Raw genomic sequence first — 24,911 nt, 5'->3', positions numbered from 1 at the left:
CTGGTTAACAAAGCCAAGCTAGTAAATTTTGTTTCTCAGGAAAATAATTTGAACTGTTCTTGCCATAGGGTTTCGGTTTCAGCTGTTCCTGGGTGAATAATGATGGTGTGTACTTAGTGTCAGTGGCCATATTATTCTGTAGGTTTCTCCTCTCAGTATAAATTAGGAATGATTCAGTACCAAGGGTCAGAGATCACAGGAACTGGGCTTGCTAATGTCACCCATGCCCCGCCGAGGAGAAGTTTTTAGAAAGCAGAATTACATTGCGGAGTATGGGTAGGAATTACCAACAGTCACAGCAAATAATTGAAGTGCCCAATTATCCAGACATAGCTCCAGAAATATCATGGCTTCGGGATTAACATTTCAGTCATTGATTCAGCCATGATCATTTCAGAGCAGTTTTGTTCCTGCTCAATTGTTGCACATCAACCTCCCCTGCGACGCAGGAGAAGAAAATAAAACGCGGCTAGACTCTTCTTTACAAGTCTCTTTCCACGTTCTGATGCCGAGCTGTCACCTGTCCGGTAATTGGTCCCGAGCCTCCTTGCCAGCTAATGGCAATGGGAAGAGCTACAACGTTACTTGCTCGCACAAAGATACTGTAACACAGTGAGCTCTGCCCGTGAAAGGGGATCTCAGCTGTGCTGACAGCTGAAAGCCTGCGCTGTCTAGAGGCTGTCTAATGTGCAGCCTGATAACTGGATTAACTTAGTCGTAAAGGTTTTAAGTGTTGCCGATTGGTGTAAAGAAAAACAGTATTTTCTGGAAATCAGTCTCCACTTTGTTTGTATTTTGACAAGGTTGTTATTGTTGCTTTGCTGAAAACTTGTATTTAACATGTCACCAACTCCCCCCCCCCCCCCTCACCACCCAGCCCTCCGCAAATTTTCATTTCCAGAATCATTAGGTGGGTAAGATGTTTTTTTTTTTGCTGCTCGTTCACAGTAGGATAAAAACAGAAAGAGCTGGAAATTCTCAACAGGTCTGGCAGCTTCTGTGAAGAGAGGATGTCCCAGAGTTCACGCTTTGAGTTCAATATCGCTCTCTTTCAAAAATGAGTTATTTTCACGAATACCCAACTTAAAATCTGACCAGTCATTTCCCCAAACCCTTTTCCACTCTCATTGTTTCATGATGTATAACGGCTGCCTCACAGCGCCAGGGACCCGGGTTCGATTCCGGCCTCGGGTCACTGTCTGTGCGGAGTCTGCACGTTCTTCCCGTGTGTGCGTGGGTTTCCTCCGGGTGCTCCGGTTTCCTCCCACAGTCCAACGATGCGCAGGTTAGGTGCATTGGCCATGCTAAATTGCCCCGTTAGAAAACAAAATGCTTCATGGTGGATTTTGGAAATTCAGGTTGAGGAGGATCCGGGTTTGTTTTCGATCTTTCCAAGCCAGACATCGCTCAAGGTCAATTTATCGGCAACTTTTCATTTGGGAGTGCCTAACAAAGCAGAGGTCGTGTGTGAAAATGGGTTTCCCCCTGGCCTCTGGGTCTCGCTCCCATTGATATACGTTTACACACTGAACCACCCTCAGCATCAGACATTCAGCTCACCTAATCTTACAGCACAGAAGGAGGTCTTTTGGCCCTGTGTCTTCGAAAGAACTAATCAATTAGTCTTAACTCCCCGCACACATTCTTTTCCCTCAGCCAATAATTATATTTATTCCGCCTCCTTCGTTTTCAATTTCCTCAGTGAACTTGTTTCTCCATGCAACGTCCTGGAAATGGGAGGCGCTGGCACGGTGGTATTGACGTTGGACTAGCAATCCAAAGTCAGAGTAATGCTCTGGGCCCCTGGGTTTGAATCCAACCACGGCAGGTGGTGAAATCTGAATTCAATAAAAACTCTGGAATTAAAAGTCTAATGATGACCATGAAACCCTTGTCAATTGTTGTAAAAACCCATCTGGTTCACTAATGCCCTTTAGGGAAGGAAATCTGGTCTGACCTACATGTGACTCCAGACCCACAACAATGTGGTTCACTCTTTTAAAAAGATTTAGAGTACCCAATTCTTTTTCCAATTAGGAGGCAATTTAGCATGGCCAATCCACCTGCCCTGCACATCTTTTTGGGTTGTAGGGGTGAGACCCACGCAGATGCGGGGAGAATGTGCAAACTCCACATGGACAGTGACGTGGCTGGGATCGAACCCGGGTCCTCGGCACCGTGAGGCAGCAGTGCTAACCACTGCACCACCGTGCTGCCCCCAATGTGGGGCAATATTCAGGAGTGTTTGCTGTTTGTTCTCTGTGCACAGTACAAAGTCTTACAACACCAGGTTAAAGTCCAACAGGTTTGTTTCGATGTCACTAGCTTTCGGAGCGCTGCTCCTTCCTCAGGTGAATGAAGAGGTATGTTCCAGAAACACATATATAGACAAATTCAAAGATGCCAAACAATGCTTGGAATGCGAGCATTAGCAGGTGATTAAATCTTTACAGATCCAGAGATGGGGTAACCCCAGGTTAAAGAGGTGTGAATTGTCTCAAGCCAGGACAGTTGGTAGGATTTCGCAGGCCAGATGGTGGGGGGTGAATGTAATGCGACATGAATCCCAGGTCCCGGTTGAGGCCGCACTCATGTGTGCGGAACTTGGCTATAAGTTTCTGCTCGGCAATTCTGCGTTGTCGCGCGTCCTGAAGGCCGCCTTGGAGAACGCTTACCCGGAGATCAGAGGCTGAATGCCCTTGACTGCTGAAGTGTTCCCCGACTGGAAGGGAACATTCCTGCCTGGTGATTGTTGCGCGATGTCCATTCATTCGTTGTCGCAGCGTCTGCATGGTCTCGCCAATGTACATAACACATTTGGCCCATCCCTACACATCTTTTGGGTTGTGGGGGTGAGACCCACGCAGACACGGGGAGAATGTGCAAACTCCACATGGGCAGTGACCCGGGCCAGGATCGAACCCGGGTCCTCGGCGCCGTGAGGCAGCAGTGCTGACCACTAGCTCCACCGTGCCGCCCATTTCCGTTGACTTTGATTGCAACAGCGGAGGAACACTATGCGTCCTCCTCGGAAACGTGGCTTTTGATCTTGTGAACTGCACAGAGAACAAACAGCAAACACTCCTGAATATTGTCACACCTCTCCAGAATTGCCAAAGTGGACAAAAGCATTGGTTCCCAGCTAGTTAAGCTACCTTGAAGATTAAAAGGCAAATAACCCACAATGCTTTTGGATAACAAGTATGTCATGTGACTGTCCCATTAAGAAAGGTTTTGTTTTATCACATGGTGTGTAGCACGGCTGCAGTGATGTCATTCTGTGGGTGGAGCTGGGCTGTGGCTGTCAGGTGAGAGGGGGTTTTAGTGTTTTGGTTACAGTTTTGGTTTGTTGGTTTGGTCTGCAGGAAATTCCCCTGTTTTTTCTGTTTTTATTTTAAAGCTGTTCCAGTGAACTTAAAGCACATTGGGTGCGGCAAAATGCCGTGGTAACTTTAAAGATAGAGTTGCTTTCTGGAAGGAGTTTTGAACCTGCTGGTTAGAGGCTGGACTAGAATCTCTGGGAAAGGACCAGTCCCATTCAAGTGAAACTACAGTGTGCTAGCCACGCCCTTGTAAGGGGTTTTGGTTTATTGGATGTTGTATTGAATTGGAACAGCTAAGGGGGATTCATTAAGAGTTATACATAGATTACTGTAGCTGTTGAGTGTTTTTTCATGTTTGTAATTAATAACAAATTCTTGATAAGCGTTTTATATATGTTAACTACATTCTTATAATAAACTTTGTCTTGATAAAAGCACATAGGAAGTCTGATGAATCACACCTGAAGTGAAGGCTCTTGTGCTCATCCTAGCCAAATTCAACATAAAAGTTATAGATCAGGTGAACTTCATAAGGAAGAATGACCCAACAACACAAGGGACAGAGCTCCATCAGAGCTATTGGAGAATGACAGAAGACTGATCACCAACTTCTCTTTCTCTCGCTACGGGAACCCAATCTGTGGCAGATGGCAATGTTAAATTGTTTAGACGATGCACATCTGTTCTGACAGAATTTGATTCTGACGTTAGCATGTTTACTGTATCATAAATCATATATGATACAAGCATATGGGCAGCACGGTAGCTCAGTGGTTAGCACAATTTCTTCACAGCACCAGGGTCCCAGGTTCGATTCCCGGCTTGGGTCACTGTCTGTGCAGAGTCTGCACGTTCTCCCTGTGTGTGCGTGGGTTTCCTCCGGGTGCTCCGGTTTCCTCCCACAGTCCAAAGATGTGCAGGTTAGGTGGATTGGCCATGATAAATTGCCCTTAGTGTCCAAAGTTGCCCTTAGTGTTGGGTGGGGTTACTGGGTTATGGGGATAGGGTGGGGGTGTGGGCTTGGGTAGGGTGCTCTTTCAAAGAGCCGGTGCAGACTCGATGGGCCGAATGGCCTCCTTCAGCCCTGTAAATTCTATGATTCTATGATCATACTGCCTGGAGAGTGGGTGCCTACCTAACGACAGTGACTACACTTCAAAAGTATTTCCTTAGCCATGAGATGTTCTGGGTCACGCCGGGGATGTGAACGGTGCTAGATAAATGTGTTTTTATTTTCCTTTCACCATCTGTTTGTTGAATCACATCTGATTTTTGTGCCATACTCGAGAGACAGGCAACAAGAAAGCTCCTTCAATGTACCGAGAGACTGCAAACTGTTTCACGGTGATCAGGCAACATGCAGGAGACAAGTCGTGGAAACAAAGTAAAGTAAAGCATACAGTATCCTGGGCTTTGTTAATGGGGGTATACGGTGCAAGAACATAGAGGTTATGCTGAACTTTAATAATCGTTATTGTCACAAGCAGGCGTGCATTAACACTGCAATGAAGTTATGCACAAGTTAGATTGTGCACAATTCTGGGTGCCAGCCTACGAGAGGAATGTGAATGCATTGGAGTGCGTGCAGAAGAGGTTTACAAGAATGGTTTGGAATGCCATTTTATATTATTGGAGCAAATGGAAAATAATTTGGCATAATATATTGGGGAATTCTCCCCATAAACCGGGGATGAGGGACTTCAGCTATGAGGATAGACTGGAAGATTTGGGGCTGTTCTCCTCTGAGAGACGAAGGCTAAGAGCAGATTTGATAGAGTTGTCCAAAATCACGCGGGGGCCCAATTTTGATTGAGGTTGAGTTTCTTCACGGAGACTTTCAAGGCCATGGTGATGAGTGACCAGATCTTAGAGAGCACAGTAGCACAGTGGTTAGCACTGTTGCTTCACAGCGTCGGGACACCCCGGTTCAAATCCCGGCTTGGGTCACTGTCTGTGCGGAGTCTGCACGTTCTCCCCGTGTCTGCGTGGGGTTTCCTCCGGGTGCTCCGGTTCCCTCCCCACAAAGTCCCGAAAGATGTGCTTGTTAGGTGAATTGGACATTCTGTATTCTCCCTCTGTGTACCCGGACAGGCGCCGGAGTGTGGCGACTAGGGGATTTTCACAGTAACGTCATTGCAGTGTTAATGTAAGTCTACTTGTGACAACAATGAAGATTATTATTATTATAAATCAATTCAGCTGGAAGGGAATACACCTTTCACACCTTATGCAATGGGATTTTGTGCCATAAGTAACAAGAAGGTGTGCAGTTTTTTCATTTGTTTTTCATTTTTCATTTTGGGGGGAAATGCCTTACCCAGCAACAGGAGGAGATCCGATCTCCCTCGAACCTGCTTCATTGTTCTATCATTTCATAGTTGTTCTACACCTGAGCTCCAAGCCTCAACTTCATATTTGGTCACATTGGTCCATATTTAAGAACTCAGCGACCAACTTAAATGAGTATGCCACCACCGTCACAGACTTCATCAGCAAATGTGTGGACGACTGTGTGCCAAAGAAAGCAGTACGTGCGTTCCCCAACCGGAAACCATGGCTCAGTCGCGAGATTGACTCCCTACTGAAGGACAGATCTGAGGCGTTCAAGGCAGACGACCCTGACCTATACAAGAAATCCAGGTACGACCTTCGCAAAGCCATCCGACATGCCAAGAGAGAATATCAAACCAAGCTAGAGTCACAGACAGACTCTCGGCGGTTGTGGCAAGGACTAAACAACATAACGGGCTACAAAGCGAAGCCGAACAGTATCTCTGGCAGCAGCGCACCCCTCCCCGATTAACTCAATGCATTCTGTGCTCGGTTCGAGCAGGTAACCACCAATCCGCTGTCGAGTGCTCCAGCAGCCCATAATTCACCCATACCCACCATCACAGCTTCCGAAGTCAGATTGGCCTTCCTGAAAGTGAACCCTCGGAAGGCGACGGGCCCAGACGGGATCCCTGGTCGTGCACTCAGAGCCTGCGCGGATCAGTTGGCAGAGGTATTGGTGGACATCTTGAACCTGTCCCTACTGCACTCCAAGGTCCCCACCTGCTTCAAGAAGACCACCATCATACCGGTACCAAAGAAGAACCAGGCAACTTGCCTCAATGACTACCGTCCAGTGGCCCTGACTTCAGTGTTCATGAAGTGATTCGAGAGATTGATCATGAAGCGCATCACCTCCATACTCCCAGAACGCCTTGATCCACTGCAATTCGCATACCGCTGCAACCGGTCCACATGAGACGCCATTACCCTGGCCCTACACTCATCCCTAGAGCATCTCGACAACAAGGACTCCTACATCAGACTCCTATTTATTGACTACAGCTCTGCCTTCAACACCATAATCCCAGCCAAGCTCATATCAAAGCTCCAAAGCCTAGGACTTGGCTCCCCACTCTGCAACTGGATCCTCGACTTTCTGACCAACAGACCACAATCAGTAAGAATGAACAACAACACCTCCTCCACAATAGTCCTCAACACCGGGGCCCCGCAAGGCTGCGTACTTAGCCCCCTACTCTACTCCCTGTACACACACGACTGCGTGGCAAAACTTGGTTCCAACTCCATGTACAAGTTTGCTGACGATACGACCATAGTGGGCCGGATCTCGAATAACGACGAGTCCGAATACAGGCGGGAGATAGAGAACCTAGTGGAGTGGTGTAGTGACAACAATCTCTCCCTCAATGTCAGCAAAACTAAAGAGCTGGTCATTGACTTCAGGAAGCAAAGTACTGTACACACCCCTGTCAGCATCAACGGGGCCGAGGTGGAGATTGTTAGCAGTTTCAAATTCCTAGGGATGCACATCTCCAAAAATCTGTCCTGGTCCACCCACGTCGACGCTACCACCAAGAAAGCACAACAGCGCCTATACTTCCTCAGGAAACTAAGGAAATTCGGCATGTCCACATTCACCCTTACCAACCTTTACAGATGCACCATAGAAAGCATTCTGTCAGGCTGCATCACAGCCTGGTATGGCAACTGCTCGGCCCAGGACCGCAAGAAACTTCAGAGAGTCGTGAACACCGCCCAGTCCATCACACGAACCTGCCTCCCATCCATTGGCTCCATCTACACCTCCCGCTGCCTGGGGAAAGCGGGCAGCATTATCAAAGACCCCTCCCACCCGGCTTACTCACTCTTCCAACTTCTTCCATCGGGCAGGAGATACAGAAGTCTGAGAACACGCACGAACAGACTCAAAAACAGCTTCTTCCCCACAGTCACCAGACTCCTAAATGACCCTCTTATGGACTGACCTCATTAACACTACACCCTGTATGCTTCATCCGATGCCAGTGCTTATGTAGTTATATTGTATATGTTGTGTTGCCCTATTATGTATTTTCTTTTATTCCCTTTTCTTCCCATGTATTTAATGATCTGTTGAGCTGCTCGCAGAAAAATACTTTTCACTGTACCTTGGTACACGTGACAATAAACAAATCCAATCCAATCATATTCCCTCAATCAACTTAATAATATCCGTCTTGGTTTTATCCGATTATATTCTCCTGATTGGACGAGACGACTTGCAGATCGTCATTCCAACATCAATCTACAAAATGATCTGGAATACTTTCTCAGGGTCATATCATTAATATAGCTTGGCATTGAGCTTCGGAACAACACATGAAAATGTTAAAGAATACAACTGACTCAAAATCAAACATGACCTTTTACAACTTTTCCTTCTTTGTTGGGCTTTGACATGTAGAAGGCTGACATTTGTACTGAGCGCGAGGGTCTGATAAGAGCTGGTGTGTTCGCAATAGGAGACAAAGCTAAAATCTTCTCAATTGCCCATTTAAGGAATCCACCCTGCTGCCAGTGAACCTAATGGTTTCCTGTGCAAATGCATAATTTAGTATGGGCTCGTTAATATTCACGAGATAACACAGAGTCCATCAGTGCTGCGTAGGTGAGTAAGTCTGTCAGTCTTCATTTTTGACTAAAACTTTGCTTTGAATAATGCCAGTAATTCTAAATTTCAGATTACCCCAAACAAGGGGCAGTATAGTAACCTCCCATTATGAGCTCACTGTTGACTATGTCATCAAGGATGCTCGCCTTGTGGTGAGTGTCAGATCACAGTCTAAAATAAGTGGAGCTCTAATGTGTTTGCGTGGCTTAATAACATTACAATGGGCCCGTTCAGGTTCATGAAAGGCCTTGAAAGGCATGTCAACTTTCACATCTCTCAGAAACATATTCCAATCCCAGGAGGCCATTGAAAGAGTTATCTAATTGCTCCAACTGCCCTCCTTGCTCCTTCGCCCAACCGTGTAAGATTTTTGCTTTTTTATCAAGCGTTGCATTCGTAACTTGCCAAGTCAAAAGAAACTCTCAACCAGCTGGATTCTCGGTCACCGGGGTCCTCCGTTTCGCCGGCAGCGCACTCCCCGCGGATTTCCCGACGGCGTGGGGGGTGCCCACAATGGGAAACCCCATTGGTCGGCTGGTGGGATGGAGGATCCGGCTGCTGGCGGGGGGTGCTCCGCACCAGAAAAAGGAGAATCCCGCCCAAGTTCTTTTTCCCAATTAGCTTAAAACCTCTGGTTCCCACCTGTCCTCCCATTGGCTCAGGTAAAACCATTAATTATTTGGGACATCGCTGTTTATTCTCAGCTTATCCTCCGCTGTTTGAAGGAGAACACTCCAAGCTGCTCCAGTCTCTCATCCCTGGTACATCTCCTCCGAATTCTCCGAACCAGTAATTTACACGGATTCTACATAACCCTTTGTGCTCCTGTCTCTATTTATAAAGTCAGGTATCCATATATTATTTTAGCCAGCCTCACAGACTAGTCTTTCCAGCATTAAAGACTTTTCACAGATTCGTAGGCGTTTACAGCACAGATGAAGGGCATTCGGCCCATCGTGTCCATTCCAGTCATCCATGATCTGAAAATGAAATGAAATGAAAATCGTTTATTGTCACAAGTAGGCTTCAAATGAAGTTACTGTGAAAAGCCCCTAGTTGCCACATTCCGGTGCCTGTTCGGGGAGGCTGGTATGGGAATTGAACCGTGCTGCTGGCCTGCCTTGGGCTGCTTTCAGAGCCAGCGATTTAGCCCTGTGCTAAACCAGCCCCTGGTTTCTGACTGCACTAATCCCATTTCCCAGCGCACGGCCCCATAGCACTGGAGGTTACGGCAGCGCAAGTGAATATCTAAAGACTTTGTCAATGCTACGAGAGTCTCTGAATCAACCACCCGTTCAGGCAGTGAGTTCCAGACTCCCCCACCCCCCCACCCCGGGTCAAAAGGATTCTCCTCAACTCCCCTCTTGGCCTTCAACCTCTTACCGTACATCTATGGCCTCTGGTTATTGCCATTTACTTACGTGAACCTCCAAATCTCTCTGTTCCCGTGTCTCCGTTTGAAACTGCATCATATTCATCTCCTGTAAATTACAGCGATTGTTATCTTGGAAATCGGCTGTCATCAAATACACAGCAAGATCCCTCAAAGAGGAATCGCATGAAACGACTAAAGCTGCATTTTTGGCGGCATGGGGTGGGGGGGGGGGGAGGGGGCGGGGGGGCTTGCCCTTGCCCAGCAAACGTCACTCTTCTGTCAATAGTCATGATGTGGAGATGCCGGCGTTGGACTGGGGTGAGCACAGTAAGAAGTCTTACAACACCAGGTTAAAGTCCAACAGGTTTGTTTCGAATCACTAGCTTTCGGAGCACAGCTCCTTCCTCAGGTGTCTCACTTCTGTCAATAGTAATCTGGGACCAGACCCGGGGTGGGGGGATTAAGGTCTGAGTGTACAATTGGCACCCCTGACAGTGCAGCACGCTCTCGGAAGCTCACTGAAGTGTACCTCATGGTAATAGGGGGGGGGGGAGATCGGTGCAGCAGGGGTTCAGGGGGTCGAATGGAATGAGAAGGGCAGGGTGGGAAAGAAGGTCAGACCCCGTATTAGTGTAAACCCGTTCCTAAGGGGTTTTTAGCTCACTAAACAATAAAGAAAATTGGGAAGCGCTGGACAGAAGGATAAACTATCAAAGTTTACAAAGAAAAAACAAAGGGATTTATGCATCAAAACACTGACTTAAAGGGAGTCACAACTGTTGAGTGCTATTCAGAGATGCACTTTGCAAAGTCAATTCTCCAGCAGACATATAAATAGCTACTTACCTATCCCTTACTAATAGAGGTAGTAAGGTTTGGATGCGACGTCAAGCAAGACCACATTCTCCCATCAGCACTTATATACCAACTTGCCTTTCTAAAGCCTCCTGCGCATGTCAAAGGTTTTGTTTAATGAGTGGCTGCAAATCTCTGGTGTGCAATCACTCTGTCTGCCTTGTCAGTTAATGTCTAAGCAGCCTCAACTGCACGGGGTCAGAAATAGCTCGCTGATCCCGTGGCACAATCCCTGACAAAATCTGTTGCCTACAATCGTCTTTTTCACAGGCAGCGTCAGCCGAGCTCAGTTTGGTAGATCCCTTAGTCCTGGCTGAGGGGGCCATGGGATGAGGGAGGAATGCGGTCAGGGGTTCGGACATGGTGAACAGGGTAATGCTCCATCACAACACTGAGGGAATGCACAACGTTCTGAGCAGCTGCGTTTACTCCAATATTAAACTGTGGGCCGGTCTGCTTTCTCAAGATCTCCTGGTCCCATTTGAGGAGCAGAAAAGCAGCTCCAGTAATATCCTAGCCAGTGTTACCATCAACTTCCCCCCCTCGCTGCTTGACTGATCATTCATCTCTTTGCTGTTTATGGGATGTTGCCGCTGTTTTGCCTGCTGAACACCACTCATTGCACAAGCTTTCATCCAATGGGAAACATGTCTTGACCATAGATATGCAAATACAAGTACCATTTAATTGGTACACACCCTCTGCGTGTTTGATGGTGGTCTTGTGGTTCAATGGGTAGCATTCCCTGATTCTGAGCCAGAAGCTCTCGGTTCGAGTCCCACCCCGGGACTTGATGGCCACGGAAGGTGTGTTCAGAACGTGACCAATCTGGTTGAGTGTCAATGTGGAAATCTGTCCAACAATGGCGGGTGGTGGTAAGAGCGGGAGAGATTCCTGGTCTGTCATGAGATGGAAAGGACATTGGAGCCTCTAGCATCACTATCCACAGTTCCCGACTACAAGGTGCGTGTAAAAAACATGTGTTGCCACAGCACCGTGGACTCGCTGGGTGATCTACAACACACCATGACCCTGTGTGTTTAGGTACTGCTTCATCACAAATCAAAGCGCAAATGGTATTACTGAGAGATTCCAGAGCCAGGTTCATCTCACAAATCCCGGTTATACTATAGTCAAATATAAATAGAACCTTATGGCAACAAAGAACAAAGAACAAAGAAATGTACAGCACAGGAACAGGCCCTTCGGCCCTCCAAGCCCGTGCCGACCATACTGCCCGACTAAACTACAATCTTCTACACTTCCTGGGTCCGTATCCTTCTATTCCCATCCTATTCATATATTTGTCAAGATATGGCCTTCTTATTCTTTCAGTTGTAAGCAGTGAAATGAAATGAAATGAAAATCGCTTATTGTCACGAGTAGGCTTTCAATGAAGTTACTGTGAAAAGCCCCTAGTCGCCACATTCCGGCGCCTGTTCGGGGAGGCTGGTGCGTGTTCTAAGACCATTGACAGTTTTCAGTCATCGTGATTTTGCCCATCATGTGTTGTACAAGCTTTGCAGAATTAACGACAGATAATAATAATCTTTATTGTCACAAGTAGGTTTGCATTAACACTGCAATGAAGTTACTGTGAAAAACCACGAGTCGCCACATTCCGGCACCTGTTCGGGTACACAGAGGGAGAATTCAGAATGTCCAAATTACCTAACAGCACGTCTTTCGGGACTTGTGGGAGGAAACCGGAGCACCCGGAGGAAACCCACGCAGACACGGGGAGAACGTGCAGACTCCGCACAGACAGTCACCCAAGCCGGGAATCGAACCCAGGACCCTGGAGCTGTGAAGCAACAGTGCTAACCACTGTGCTACCTTGCTGCCCTAGATACCAGATGGAGGAAAGATGGCTGATTTCCCCTCTGGCCTCACCCATTCTCAGCTACACTGTAACTTCACCTCGTTGGCTTCATGTCCTTGTCTAGTAATAATCATTACACAATGTAAAATTTAACATGAATTGAGCGAGCATCTGTGCTTTTTGTGGGAGGGAATTCCGCATTTCTGGCTCTATTCGTGTGAAAAGTACTTGCCCTCTCCCACACGACCTAACTCTCATTTTGAGATTGTGCACCTCTCCCTCGACATTTCCCACCTGTTCCAGTTGTAACCCAATGTCTAGTTTCCTTAAACACACAGTTAGCACAGCACATTATGCCAATACATAAACAACTCGGGACAAGATTAAACAGTTGCTCAAACACACACCGAATTTCCCTTTTAAGTGGGGAGCACAATTTTCAGGGAAGCGTTTGGACAGCGAATTGCTGTACGGGGTTGGGGGTGCAGAGGTCGTTGGTAAAATCGGAGAAACACTCATACAGTCTGCAAATGAAAATAATTCTCATTCAATGCAGTCAAAGATAGTCGTGAATCCCCATCCAGCACAAAGGGATCACTTCCAGCATCAGATTGGGAAAGATCTTAATATCTCCTCCGATCAGGACAGGCCCAAATGCACAATTCTCATCGGGAATTGGCTGTGGAAAGGTTTTCAAATTAGCGTAGGGCCATTCTCTGAGATCATCAGATTTCTCCCTGATTTCTATCCCTGGAGTCTCACACTCTATTAAGATCATGATGAGCAGTGACCAAACACACAGAGGGTGTGATGTTGTACGAATTAAGTCACGGCATGATGGGAAAACTGGTCAACTATTCGGTACAATGTAAGAAAAGCTGACCGAGCCACTTCAATGTACCAGACCCCTGTGTAGGAAATGCTGATCTAGCCATTCCAATATACCAGACCCCTGTAAGACCAATAAGGCTGACTCCGCATAACCTAAAGCATGAATAAGATCAGAGAAGGTCAAGCTATTCCAAAATGCCTGACCTCTGTAATTTCTGATAAGGCTAACTTGTCATAACCCAGGGCGGTATGAATAAGACAAGATAAGGAATGGATGAGTCTCCTCCGACCTTTTTATGTTCTATCAAAGGACAAGATAATAGTATGAGGGATGAGACAAAGAGTCCGAGAAGATCAACAGGTCATGCCTGTTTCATGACATTGCTTACGTTTCTACTTCCGATCGAATTCCTGACTAAGCTGTAGTCACGCAATCTTGATAATGATAATGTATAAATACTGAGCTGATTCTCTGTGAAAGCATGGACATGGGAAGGAATCAGCAGTGGTAGTAACTGCTCTCCAACCTCAAGTTTCAGCCAAAACTGCATGTGGTCTTTTCGTATATAAAGGCTTGTCATTTTACCATAACAAACTCTTGTTGAGTCTTTACCACAGTCAAAGAAGCAGGAAAAATATTGACTTCTACAAAGGGCATGTAAATAGTACTTGCATTGTCAGCTCTATTGAAATGGTTAAAGATTGCACTGAAACACAGACAGAGCTTAAAGTCAACTGCTGCCCACTTAAAATGCCATTACCCTAAATACCCTGGGGCTCAACGGGTAGCACTCTCTTCCCTGACACAGACGTTTGTGGGTTCAAGGCCCACTCCAGACACTTGAGCACAAATTCCAGATAGCTGGGGCCCAGAGCCAGGGCTGAGGGAGGGCTGCTCTGCTGGAAGCACCCCCTTTCAGGTGGGAAGTGCAGCCGAAGCCCCAGCTGCCCTCTCAAGTGGGTGTAAAGGATTCCATGGCACTATTTCGAAGGGAAGCAGGGCAGTTATCTCCAGTATTGTCACAAGAACCACGGGGAAATCACCCCTGATCTCCCTGTGGGACTCGTGTACTACAAACTCCCCAGGTAGGGGATGGAGGCGTACCACCCGGGGCCCGATATGAGCAAAGTATTAAAGCAGGCCCAGATCAGGGCCTGGTGAGATAGGCCCTCCCAGCTAGGATTACACTGGGAGTGAGAGGCTGCATTACGTCGACTATTGTAAATATATAAATAAATCCATCTTTGTTGATGACTTGCTTTCCTCTGAGTTACTATAGGTTTCTCGGTGAATATTCATCCCTCATCTGACATCACAATGATAATCTTTACTAGTGTCACAAGTAGGCTTACATTAACACTGCAAAGAAGTTACTGTGAAAAGCCCCTCGTGGCAACTTTAAGAAGGGCAATTAGGGGAAATGTTGGACTAGCCAGCGATGCCCAAAGCCCATGAAAGGACTTAAAGAAAACCTCTCAGTTCTAGTATTATCCTTCTGAACCTTTCTCCAGTGACTCTATAACACTTTTGTAATTTGCCAAAAAGAAGGATTGGTTGTTGAAGTTTTTCACCTTGCACTTATCAGGCCAAATGCAAGAATGCCAAATTTCAAACAATCACAGCAATTTACACGACAGGAGTAAAGGGTGCTGATTGGTTTGCGAGTTGACTCTGATTGGCCTTGCCTTAGATTACCTTCTCCAATTCAGAAATCTCACAGGCAGGGAATTCATGTCCTCAAGGGGAGAGCTCCAGAGCTGTCCAGAAAAGCCATGAATTAAGGGCTACTGTTCGTCGCCGCATTTCATCGGGTTTGGTACAAATAACAAACCTTCCCTGAAACTTAAAGAAAAGTGGATACGACTGACTTCCACATTAATCTATTATGTGCAAAAATGGGACACAGTCACCAGGCAAGAGACCCCATCCTGACATGCACATTCTCATAATCCAGGCAACATCTTTCGTGCCCCCAAAAAATGAAGATATATTTAATATCGTCAGCGTGATATCTTTCATCTGCTGGTCCATGCACTGGTATACACATCCAACTTTGCTATTTCAATGTCAACTTCCTACTTAAAACCACTTTGTCGCAAATCCAATCCTTAGTTGATCAGAGGAGGTTTATCTTAACAGCATAGGTTCAGAAGCCAGAGGTAATTCAACTAATATTGACAGAAGGTGCAAGAAAATGGTCTGTCCATATACATATGAGCAGGAAGTCAAACAGGGTTTGAGAACTATTCATCAATCCAAGTAGATTCTCAGCAGAGTCCCTTTTTATATATTTTGCCTTGCTGCAAACCTTTTAGTTTTGAGATTGATGTTGGATGATCTTTGCATCATACATTACTACACCAATGGGTGATGATATTGATTTAGTAAGAAGTCTTGCAACAACAGGTTAAAGTCCAACAGGTTTATTTGGAGTCACTAGCTTTCGGAGCGCAGCTCCTTCCTCAGGTGACTCACCTGATGTTGTAAGACTTTGTACTGTGCCCCCCCCAGGCCAACGCCGGCTTCTCCACATTATGATATTGGACCCGGTATGTTCTGTTCTCACTGGTGGTTTCAAAACATGAACTGAGACAGGCGCAGAATCTGGCAATGCTAAGGTAGAAATGTTGGAAGCTCACCCCAGGGCCATACATGACACTGTGAACGGTGTGGTTTAGTCTCAGACAGTTGCTGGTAAAGGTGAAGGTCCAGATGAGAGACCGGTGTCCATGTGAACTCTATGTCCTGACCCTACCCTGAGCTGCACTGCTATTTTTGAATCTAAATGGCCTAATTGGCCAAGAGGCAAGTTTGGTTCCTAATCACTGGTACTGACCATCTCCAGTAAGTGGGATCTGCCTGATGGAGTCAGTGGCAAAAGCAGGTGGCAGCCAAGTTGAATCCTGCTGCTGCCTTGCTGAACAGAGAAGGCGGCTCCTCGGGGAGCCAGGTGTGCAAAGGCATGAGATGGAGCCCAACCAAACAAAACGAAGGTAACATGTACAATCTTAAATAAGGTACCTGAGGGTCCGAAAATTTCAGAAGTTTTCCCTTCACCCCAAAGTGAAGCTGATTGCTAATGTGCACCAGACAGTCCGGGTTTGCTGGAATCTTGAAAGAAAATTACATTCCCGACCCTTCCAGTCCATTAACAAGCTCCCAATGGGAGCCTAATGGGCTGTGAATCGGAGGCAAGCAGGGTTCCTGTTTCCTCCCCCCCACCCTGCCCTCATTTTGAAAATTGTAGAGTGTCCTGGAGGTGTTGGGATCCAGCGACTGCCTCCTGGGCCGCGATTTATAAATTGCACCTGCACCCATTCCCGACCCCACCTGCAACTGTTATTCCGAAGTCTCTGAAACTAACAGGACTGAGAACTGGGCAGGTGAAGACCAGAGAGCTAATGGTTTCAAGTAAATACGCTCAGGCAATGTACATTAAGTGGTGTAATGTACATTAAGTGGTGTAATCAGGCTCCAGAGATGAGAAAAGAATGTGTTTAAAGGCAGTAATTTTTAAAAAACCTATATACAGTGAGCCAAAGGTAATCTCTTCACTCGTTTCTATGCTCCTATTGTCTGCAAGTTGCAGAACGGAATGATGTTTTCCCCCATTACAGTCAAACAGGCAAAAGGAAGGACTGCTGTACAGGTTATTAGATTCTAATCGTATTTTTAAATAAAGGTCAGAGCTGTAAAAATGGGTTCCATGCTGAAAATGTGTTTCTTTGCAGATAAGTTGTGGTGGAGCACCAGGGAACACTGCTTCCGGATATTTGGTTATGATTTGGGTAAATAAGCACATCAGAGCTTTACTGCATATTGGGTCAGATCATAGAATTTACAGAATTTACAGTGCAGAAGGAGGCCATTTGGCCCATCGAGTCTGCACCAGCTCTTTGAAAGAGCACCCTACCCAAGCCCACACCTCCACCCTATCCCCATAACCCAGTAACCCCACCCAATACTAAGGGTGTTGACAAGATGTTGACCATCTTGCACTTCAGTGAAGCCAGGTTCCCAATTCTCCTTTGAAAGGTTTTACGTGGATCCCGGCTCCCATTTGACTTGGAACAGATTCTGGGAACTGTTACCACAACGCCTTGCACTTATATGCAGAGATGCCTCAGCGGGAGTTGGAAAGGCTGAGTGAGTGGGCACATGCATGGCAGGTGCAGTATAATGTGGATAAATGCAAGGTTATCCACTTTGGTAGCAAAAAATAGGAAGGCGGATTATTATTTGAATGGGTGTAAATTGAGAGAGGCAGATACTCAGCGAGACCTTGGTGTCCTCATGCATTAGTCGCTGGTACAGCAGGCAGTAGATAAGGCAAATGGTATGTTGGCCTTCATAGTGAGAGGATCAGTGTCTAGGAATAGGGATGTTTTGCTACAATTGTGTAGGGCATTGGCAAGGCAACGCCTGGAGTATTGTGGGCAGTTTTGGTGTCCTTATCTGAGGAAGGATGTTCTTGCTCGGGAGGGAGAGCAGCGAAGGTTTACCAGACTGATTCCTGGGATGGTGGGACTGACGTACAAGGAGAGATTGAATCACTTAGGAATTATTTTCATTGGAGTTTGGAAGAGTGAGAGGGGATCTCATAGAAACTTATAAAATTCTAACAGGATTAGACAAGGTAGATTCAGAAAGAATGTTCCCAACGGTGGGGGAGTCCAGAACTAGGGGGTCATAGTTTAAGGGTAAGGGGTAAACCCTTTAGGGCTGAGGTGAGGAGAAATGTCTTCACCCAGAGAACGGTGAATCTGTGGCATTCACTCCCACAGAAAGTAGTTGAGGCCAAAACGTTGTGTAATTTCAAGAAGGAATTAGATACAGCTCTTGTGGTTAAAGGGGCGAAAGGATCTGGGGGGGGAGGGGGGGTATTGAACTTGATGATCAGCCATGATCATAGTGAATGCGGAGCAGGCTCGAAGGACCGAATGGCCTCCTCCTGCTCCTATTTTCTACGTATGTGTCTATATAACATCCTCATGTAGCAAATGTCCCACGATGCTTCACAGGAATGTTTCCAAACAGAATTTGGTAGTAAGCCATGCAGGGAGACCTTAGGAGAGATGGCGAAGAAATAGGTTTTAAGTTGCATTATAAAGGGGAAGAGAGATGTTTAGTGAGTCAATTACAGGGCGTAGGAACCAGGCAGGCAGCTAGAGGCCTGACCACCGATGGTGGAGTGATGAACATCAGAAATAGGTGAAAGGTCAGGCTGCAGAAGCACAGAGATTGTGGAGGGCTGCGGGGCTGGAGGAGATTTCAGAGATGGGGAGGGCGTGAGACCGGGGAGGGATTTGAAAGAATAAGGATGAAAATATATATATTTTAAAATACATTTAGAGTTCCCAATTCATTTTTTCCAATTAAGGGGCAATTTAGCGCGGCCAATCCACCTACCCTGCACATCTTTGGGTTGTGGGGGCGAAACCCACGCAAACACGGGGAGAATGTGCAAACTCCAGACGGACAGTGACCCAGAGCCGGGATGGAACCTGGGACCTCGGCGCCGTGAGGGAGAAGGATGAAAATATTAAGTGAACTCACTGTTGCAATGCAGGAAGCCTGACAGCGAATTCGCGCACAGCAACCGCCCACAAACTGCAATGTAATGCGTGACCAAAGGATCGATTTTGACAGCGGCTGAAGGCTAACCAGGACTTTGGGAGAGCTCCGCTTCCTTTTCTTCGGAATTGTGCCGTGGGATCTTTCACACCCACCTGAGAAATCAGACAGATTTCCAGTTCCATGTTTCATCTGAATGATTGCACTTGTGACTCGGGGAGGGGATGTGCACAAGGTTCAAGACATTGAGGCCCGACCCAACTTGGAGCTTAATTCCGTGCCAGCATGGCCCCTCTCAAGTGGCTGCATCAAACCTCAACGGGCCTGCCCGCTAACATGTGTTGGGTCCCCGCCCCCCGGTTGAAGTTCTGTAATATAGGAGCCATCTGATTGAGACCTCGAGTCCATGCGGCCATTTGGTTTGGTAGTCAGGGTGCATTCTGTGTGAGATAGTGCCCCATTGGGTTGGGTTCTTGTCATCCTGCGCAGGTACCGGCTCAATAGCGGGCTATAGGTCTCAAGACGGCCAAGCAGGCCAGGGATACCACGAAGAATGGTGGTTGTACCGATAGCAAGGTCCAAAGCAGCTCTGGTGTTAGACAGGGCCAAGACAAAGCGTGTCTCGTCACCTTCACATTCATCCTGAACTCCTAATCTGTAATAAAATCTTCAAATCATCAGGGGGGGAGTGTGTTAGTGAGTGGTGAGAGTGTCCGTAAGTGTGAGAGAGTGTGTTAGTAAGTGTGAGAGTGTGTTAGTCAGTGTGAGAATGTTAGTAAGTGTGTTAGAGTGTGAGAGTATGAGAGTGTGTTAGTAAGTGTGAATGTGTTAGTAAGTGTGAGAGTGTGTTAGTAAGTGTGAATGTGTTAGTAAGTGTGAGTGTGTGTTAGTGAGTGTGCGAGTATGTTAGTAAGTGTGAGAGAGTGTGTTAGTGAGTGTGGGAGAGTATGTGAGTGTGTGAGAACCCTGAGACTGGGACAGACACACACACACTTACCTACTCCTCCTCATCTGCCTCCCTGCCCAAATATCTATCCACACACTAGTTTGGGAGAGAGGAAAGCCCAGGCTGAAAGGTGACCCACTTTGGACCCCAGCCTTTGTGTGGAATGAGACAGGACAACACTTCATGGTGAGATTTTATCCAAGGACGGAGCTCAAACATAAAAAGAGAAAAAATGTTGTTGTATTTCTGAGCATTTACAGTGCGCATTTCAGCAACGCACCATTGTTACTTCAATAAGCCAGACCAGCCTCATGGCCTTCAAACATCCAGAACGCCAAAGAGGCCAGGGGAGTTTACAATACCGTCTAAGTTTTACTTCCAGTTGACCATCCTGATTGGGAGATATATAGGCCACTTATTTGTCATTGCTGGGGCAGAATCCAGTTAGTTTCACTAACGCCAGCGCACGAGCTCCATCACCACAGGGACTGCAGCAGGCCACCAGCAAATAGGGAGCGGCAACAGAGGTGCCAACATTAAATCACATCCTCAGACGTGTTTAATTTAAAGTGCAAAAACTGGACATATTCTTGTTGCCTGCAGAAGACCGGTCATTAATTCCTGGCCAGTGAACGATACTGCGATCCCAATGATAACCTTAAATTTGCTGTCGGTGTAATTCCCAGCACACTCGGCAAAGGATTCAGCAAATTCTGCCCAATGGGGAGTGATGGTGGAACATTGCGGAGGCCTTGGAGAATACCGGGTCAGGCCCGCTAATGAAATGCGAATGGCGTTTACTACACATGCGGAGTAGAACGCATTGATGGTGCTGTCGAGGCACCGGACCGTGGCATTCTGGCGGGCCCTCGGCACCGGCCACGAATTTGGCCTCATTCTCTGTCCAATCACTTTTCTTTCCCGATTTTGGTGTCGGCCGACGGAAAATCCCGCCCCACGTTATTCATTTGTGTGGTCGGCCGGCCGTTGCTTGCGGCTTGACAGCACCAATTGTCAAAAATATTTAAGACACTTGCATCTCGATCCCCTCACTGCAACAGAGGTGCTAACCCGTTAATTAGGCAGCACAGGAGGTCTTCCAGCCTCTTAAGCTTATTCCTCTATTCAACAAAGTCATGGTCGATCAGTACCTGGAAGTCCATCACCTACCTTGGTTCCATAACATTTATTACCCCTACTGCGGAAAAGATCATGGCAAGGTTTAGCCTGATACAGTTTAAGGTAGTTCACAGAGCGCATATGACGGGGGCATTTGAGCAAGAAAATACATGAATGATCCGGGAAACTGATATGTACGGGAGGAATCCAATGTACAAAGTTCTGTATCATATTGACTTGCCATGTTCATGTCTTGCTATGCGAGCTTTCTTTCTATTGTGTTACGGCGGGGGGGGGGGGGTTGTATGGTTGAAAATTTTGTTAAAAATTCTTAATAAACATATTTTTAAAAAACCATGGCAAATGCGTTCAAATAATAATAATAAAAATCACTTATTGTCACAAGAACATAAAAAGAGAAAAAAATTGTTGTTGGATTTCTGAGCATTTACCGCGCTCATTGCAGCAACTCACAAGTAGGCTTCAATGAAGGTACTGTGAAAAGCCCCTAGTCACCACATTTGGGCGCCTGTTCGGGGAGACCGGTACGGGAATTGAACCCGCGCTGCTGGCCTTGGTCTGCATTACAAGCCAGCTGTTTAGCCCACTGTGCTAAACCAACCCCTATAGGGGAGCGGAATTGGGTAAAAAGGTTTCCATGGACGTTACGAGTGGCCATTGTCGACTCTTGAGGGCTCCAAAGAAAAATGCAATGTTTGACCCTTTAAACTAGGAAATATAATTTATTGCATAAAAATTAATTTGTTACAATAGGAATGCTAAACTTATTTACAATCTGTAGTTTACAGAATGAACAGATACATGAAAAGAGAAACAGAGCAATAGATTCTAGCACTTTCTATACATATATGAAAGATGTACATTAAAAAACTGAAGCATCACGATACGACTGAAAATGAATTAACTCTATGAACTTGCATAGCACTTGGAGTGAACGAGAGAAATTAAAGCACTATTTTGCTAACCGTTTGGTGTAATGGACCCCTTTACACGAGGGGAAAAAAAGAGGATTAACTGTTCGCTAAAACACCTTTAGCCTTTTTAAAAATCAATGAATACTGAAAAACGCTGGCCACAGCAATCTAAAAGTTAGTGCCAACCTCCCTCTCAGCAATAAGCAGGATTATTCTTCATCCATGTCCAAAATCGTAATTAAATCAAGGTAGAAATGGACACCAGGAGCCATCATAGATTGGTCAAATATAATTTTATAAAAACTATATGTCACCTGAAAAGAAATTTTGATTTCTTTTAACAGCTCAAGACTACCTTGACATTGTTTGATTAAAACAATTAATGAGGAGTGTGCGACGTTGCTGGTTATTGGGTCATGCTGGAGATAGGAGGGAGCTGACCTCTCTTTCATAAAAGCTCTAGGGAACTGGGGTTGCCAACTCCGGCTGGATATGTCCCTGGAGATTTTCGACAACCATGTTCTTGCCGCCCCTTGCCCAGGCAAACAGCCTTTCCCCATAACCCCCTCCTGCCGTAGCTGATATTTTATAACTAATGAAACGCAAGATGCTGAAAAAGATTGTAAAGACGTTTTTAATGCCCCCATGACTCTTTCCTTGGGCGTTAATTGCAGAGGTGCTCTGAAGATCAAACGTCAATTCCTGGACACTCCAGGGCAATGCTGGAGGGTTGGCAACCACGGAACTGCAAATAGGGTTCTTTGTAACAGTCCAATTTATTCAGCTGAGGACCCACAAAGGCTCTAGCCAGACAGAGGATGACAATTCACATCCAATGATTCAGTTTCTGAAACAATCACTTAAAAATTAAAATTACACAACGATGGATTTAAAATGCATTTGTTCAAGAATGTCTTAAAAATAAATAACTTTACCAAATACTTAAAACATTTCAACAACATTTACAAATAACTAATATTAGTGTCACTTTTGATGGTGTAGTTTTGGAGATTTCATAATCTCGTTGACACTAACAGCGCATCAGAAATGCATCACACACTCCCACATTCAACTAATATTCATTTATTTTTCAGGTTGGCCCGACCTTTTAGTCAAATAAAGATGCTTCCAATGGAAATGATAATTCAACCACCTCTCAAAGTCATTTGACCGGTATTATCGAGTATCTCAACGTGATATGGCAATAAACAAAGGTGTTTTATTTAAAGGCAAGTTTGGAATAAGACATCATTGGATACTAAGCCTCAAACTGGGAATCAAATGAAGAATGAAACCGTGGAAGGTTTTGCCATCTGAGAGTTCCTGTGAAAAATAAAGATCCCAACATTTGAGTAGCATTCTCCCAGTGAGCACTTCCTTAAGACGTCTAGCATGAGGAAGAAACTCTCATCTCATTCGGTCCACAGCTACCTTCGGACACCAATCTCAGGGTTCCAGAATGGCTTTCACACTTCTTCCAGCTGTCAATGTTTGTGTTAATGAGGGTTCAAAGAGCAAAGTTTCGAGGTCCCAACAGGCTTCGTCGGTGACGTTGTTTTGAGGCTTTGTACGGCTCTGTGAGTGAGGTGGACGGAGCTGGGGAGGAAGTAAGGCGTGGACCGCGGAGAACATTACAACACAGAATGAAGCTTCTGTTATGGAGGGATAGGGGACACGTGTTGAATGACGGTGGTGTGTCACAATGCTTCCATGTGCCTTTTGTCTGCTTTTCATACATGGCCCCGATTAACATTGAGCATTAAAAAAAAGAATCCAAGAAACCAAAGCTGAATTAAGTTTAAGAATATAATGCTGAAAATGTGCTTCGAAATATAAAAAGCACCGTAACATCGTAACGTCTCTTCCATATTCATTCAAATCAAACGTTGGACTTCATGTTGAGCATCCACATCCTGGATTGGTCTATGTGGGTTTGGCTATTTTATCTGTGGGAGCACTGCAAGGTCATCAGCCGGAAATAATTCTCCTGGGGATGATCGGTTCCTCCGATAAATCACTATTGCTTTGCGTCAAGTCTCAAACCACCTTAACCCGTGGCCTCAACTTGGCGAAGATTGGGTAGGAATTTTCCTTGTGTATCTCAATGGAGTGATGGGGTGGAGGGGGGTGAAAGAGCAGAGGGCAGTAGATCAGGTGTACCTGCACTGGATTCATAAAACTCTGCATGGTATTCAGAAACGGCGGATGCTAGCCTAGTAATGATTGTGGTTGGTATGGCTGGCTGAGTGCCCACTGACCCTTTGCACCTCATTCCTCTGCGTGTATTAACCCACTTATTTCAAATGCCACCACTACAATAGTGGACAGAGGATCTTGTACAAGCCCATTAAGTGTTTGGTCATGGACATCCTCGGCAGGAACCTCTGAGCTTGTATCAAAAAGAGAGAAAAGCTTTGGAAATCACTCTTAAGACGTGTTCTGCGATCATGACTTGGGAGAAACCAGCACAGATACGGCACCTTGCAAAGCGTTCTTCCAAGACTGGACAGAGACTTTTTGCTGGCTACGTAAAAATAAAATGAGAGAGGACAACATGGCCCAGTGACGGCTGCCTGCATCTATAATTCATTCTCTTCTTCTTCGTAAACAGTTGTGAGCAGCTCAGTTGGATTCCTTCTCTACTCATTTGTACAATTTGTGTACTCGGATCTGAGTGAAGTCTACATTGGCCGTGAATGTAAACAAATCCTTGGGTTTTATACAAAGTTTCACACTAGGAGCAAAAAAAAAAGCATCCAAAGATATGGATAATCAATTAAATGCGTTTCCTAAGAAACTGTTAACCTTTTACAAGCTGCCCAAAGCTCTCGAGAGGAGAGAAGGGTTTGTCGAGATTGAATGTGACACCTTCAGCTCTTGTGTACAAAAATGCCAAGTTCCGAATTTGCTGGGTGCCCCAATGAGCAAGAAGCTGATTTCAGTTCCCATAGATGCAAGGGTTCCATCACTATGTGGCGAAGGTTATCCAGGTTTCAGCATTCTTCTGTTGTCATGACTACCATCACGTCACTCTTGCCCATCTCCTCGAGAACGCCAGCGAGGGAATTGATGTCTCCGTCATCTTGGTGTTGAGCCTCCCACAAGTCCAGGATGACCCCAGTGGGACTGAGTTTTGTAGCAAAATATGTGAGATACCTAAGCATGAGAGAGAGGGGAACAAAATT

The 24,911-nt window shown here is 46.0% G+C and overlaps 1 protein-coding gene across 3 annotated transcripts in view; it reads right to left on the bottom strand.

Annotated features, from left to right (window-relative positions):
• Positions 1–21,514: 21,514 nt before the first annotated feature.
• Positions 21,515–24,911, bottom strand: part of unc5b (unc-5 netrin receptor B) — a 244,655-nt gene continuing 241,258 nt past the window's right edge. For all 3 annotated transcript variants that reach the window (XM_072491422.1, XM_072491420.1, XM_072491423.1), the window contains one exon: positions 21,515–24,882. In XM_072491422.1, the coding sequence (XP_072347523.1) occupies positions 24,720–24,882 (163 nt within the window). In that variant the 3' untranslated portion in view covers positions 21,515–24,719. The remainder of the gene's footprint in view (positions 24,883–24,911) is intronic.

Source organism: Scyliorhinus torazame, chromosome 28 (assembly GCF_047496885.1).
Source record: "Scyliorhinus torazame isolate Kashiwa2021f chromosome 28, sScyTor2.1, whole genome shotgun sequence".
NCBI lineage: Eukaryota > Metazoa > Chordata > Chondrichthyes > Carcharhiniformes > Scyliorhinidae > Scyliorhinus > Scyliorhinus torazame.
This window is presented reverse-complemented; position numbering and strand designations above follow the sequence as displayed.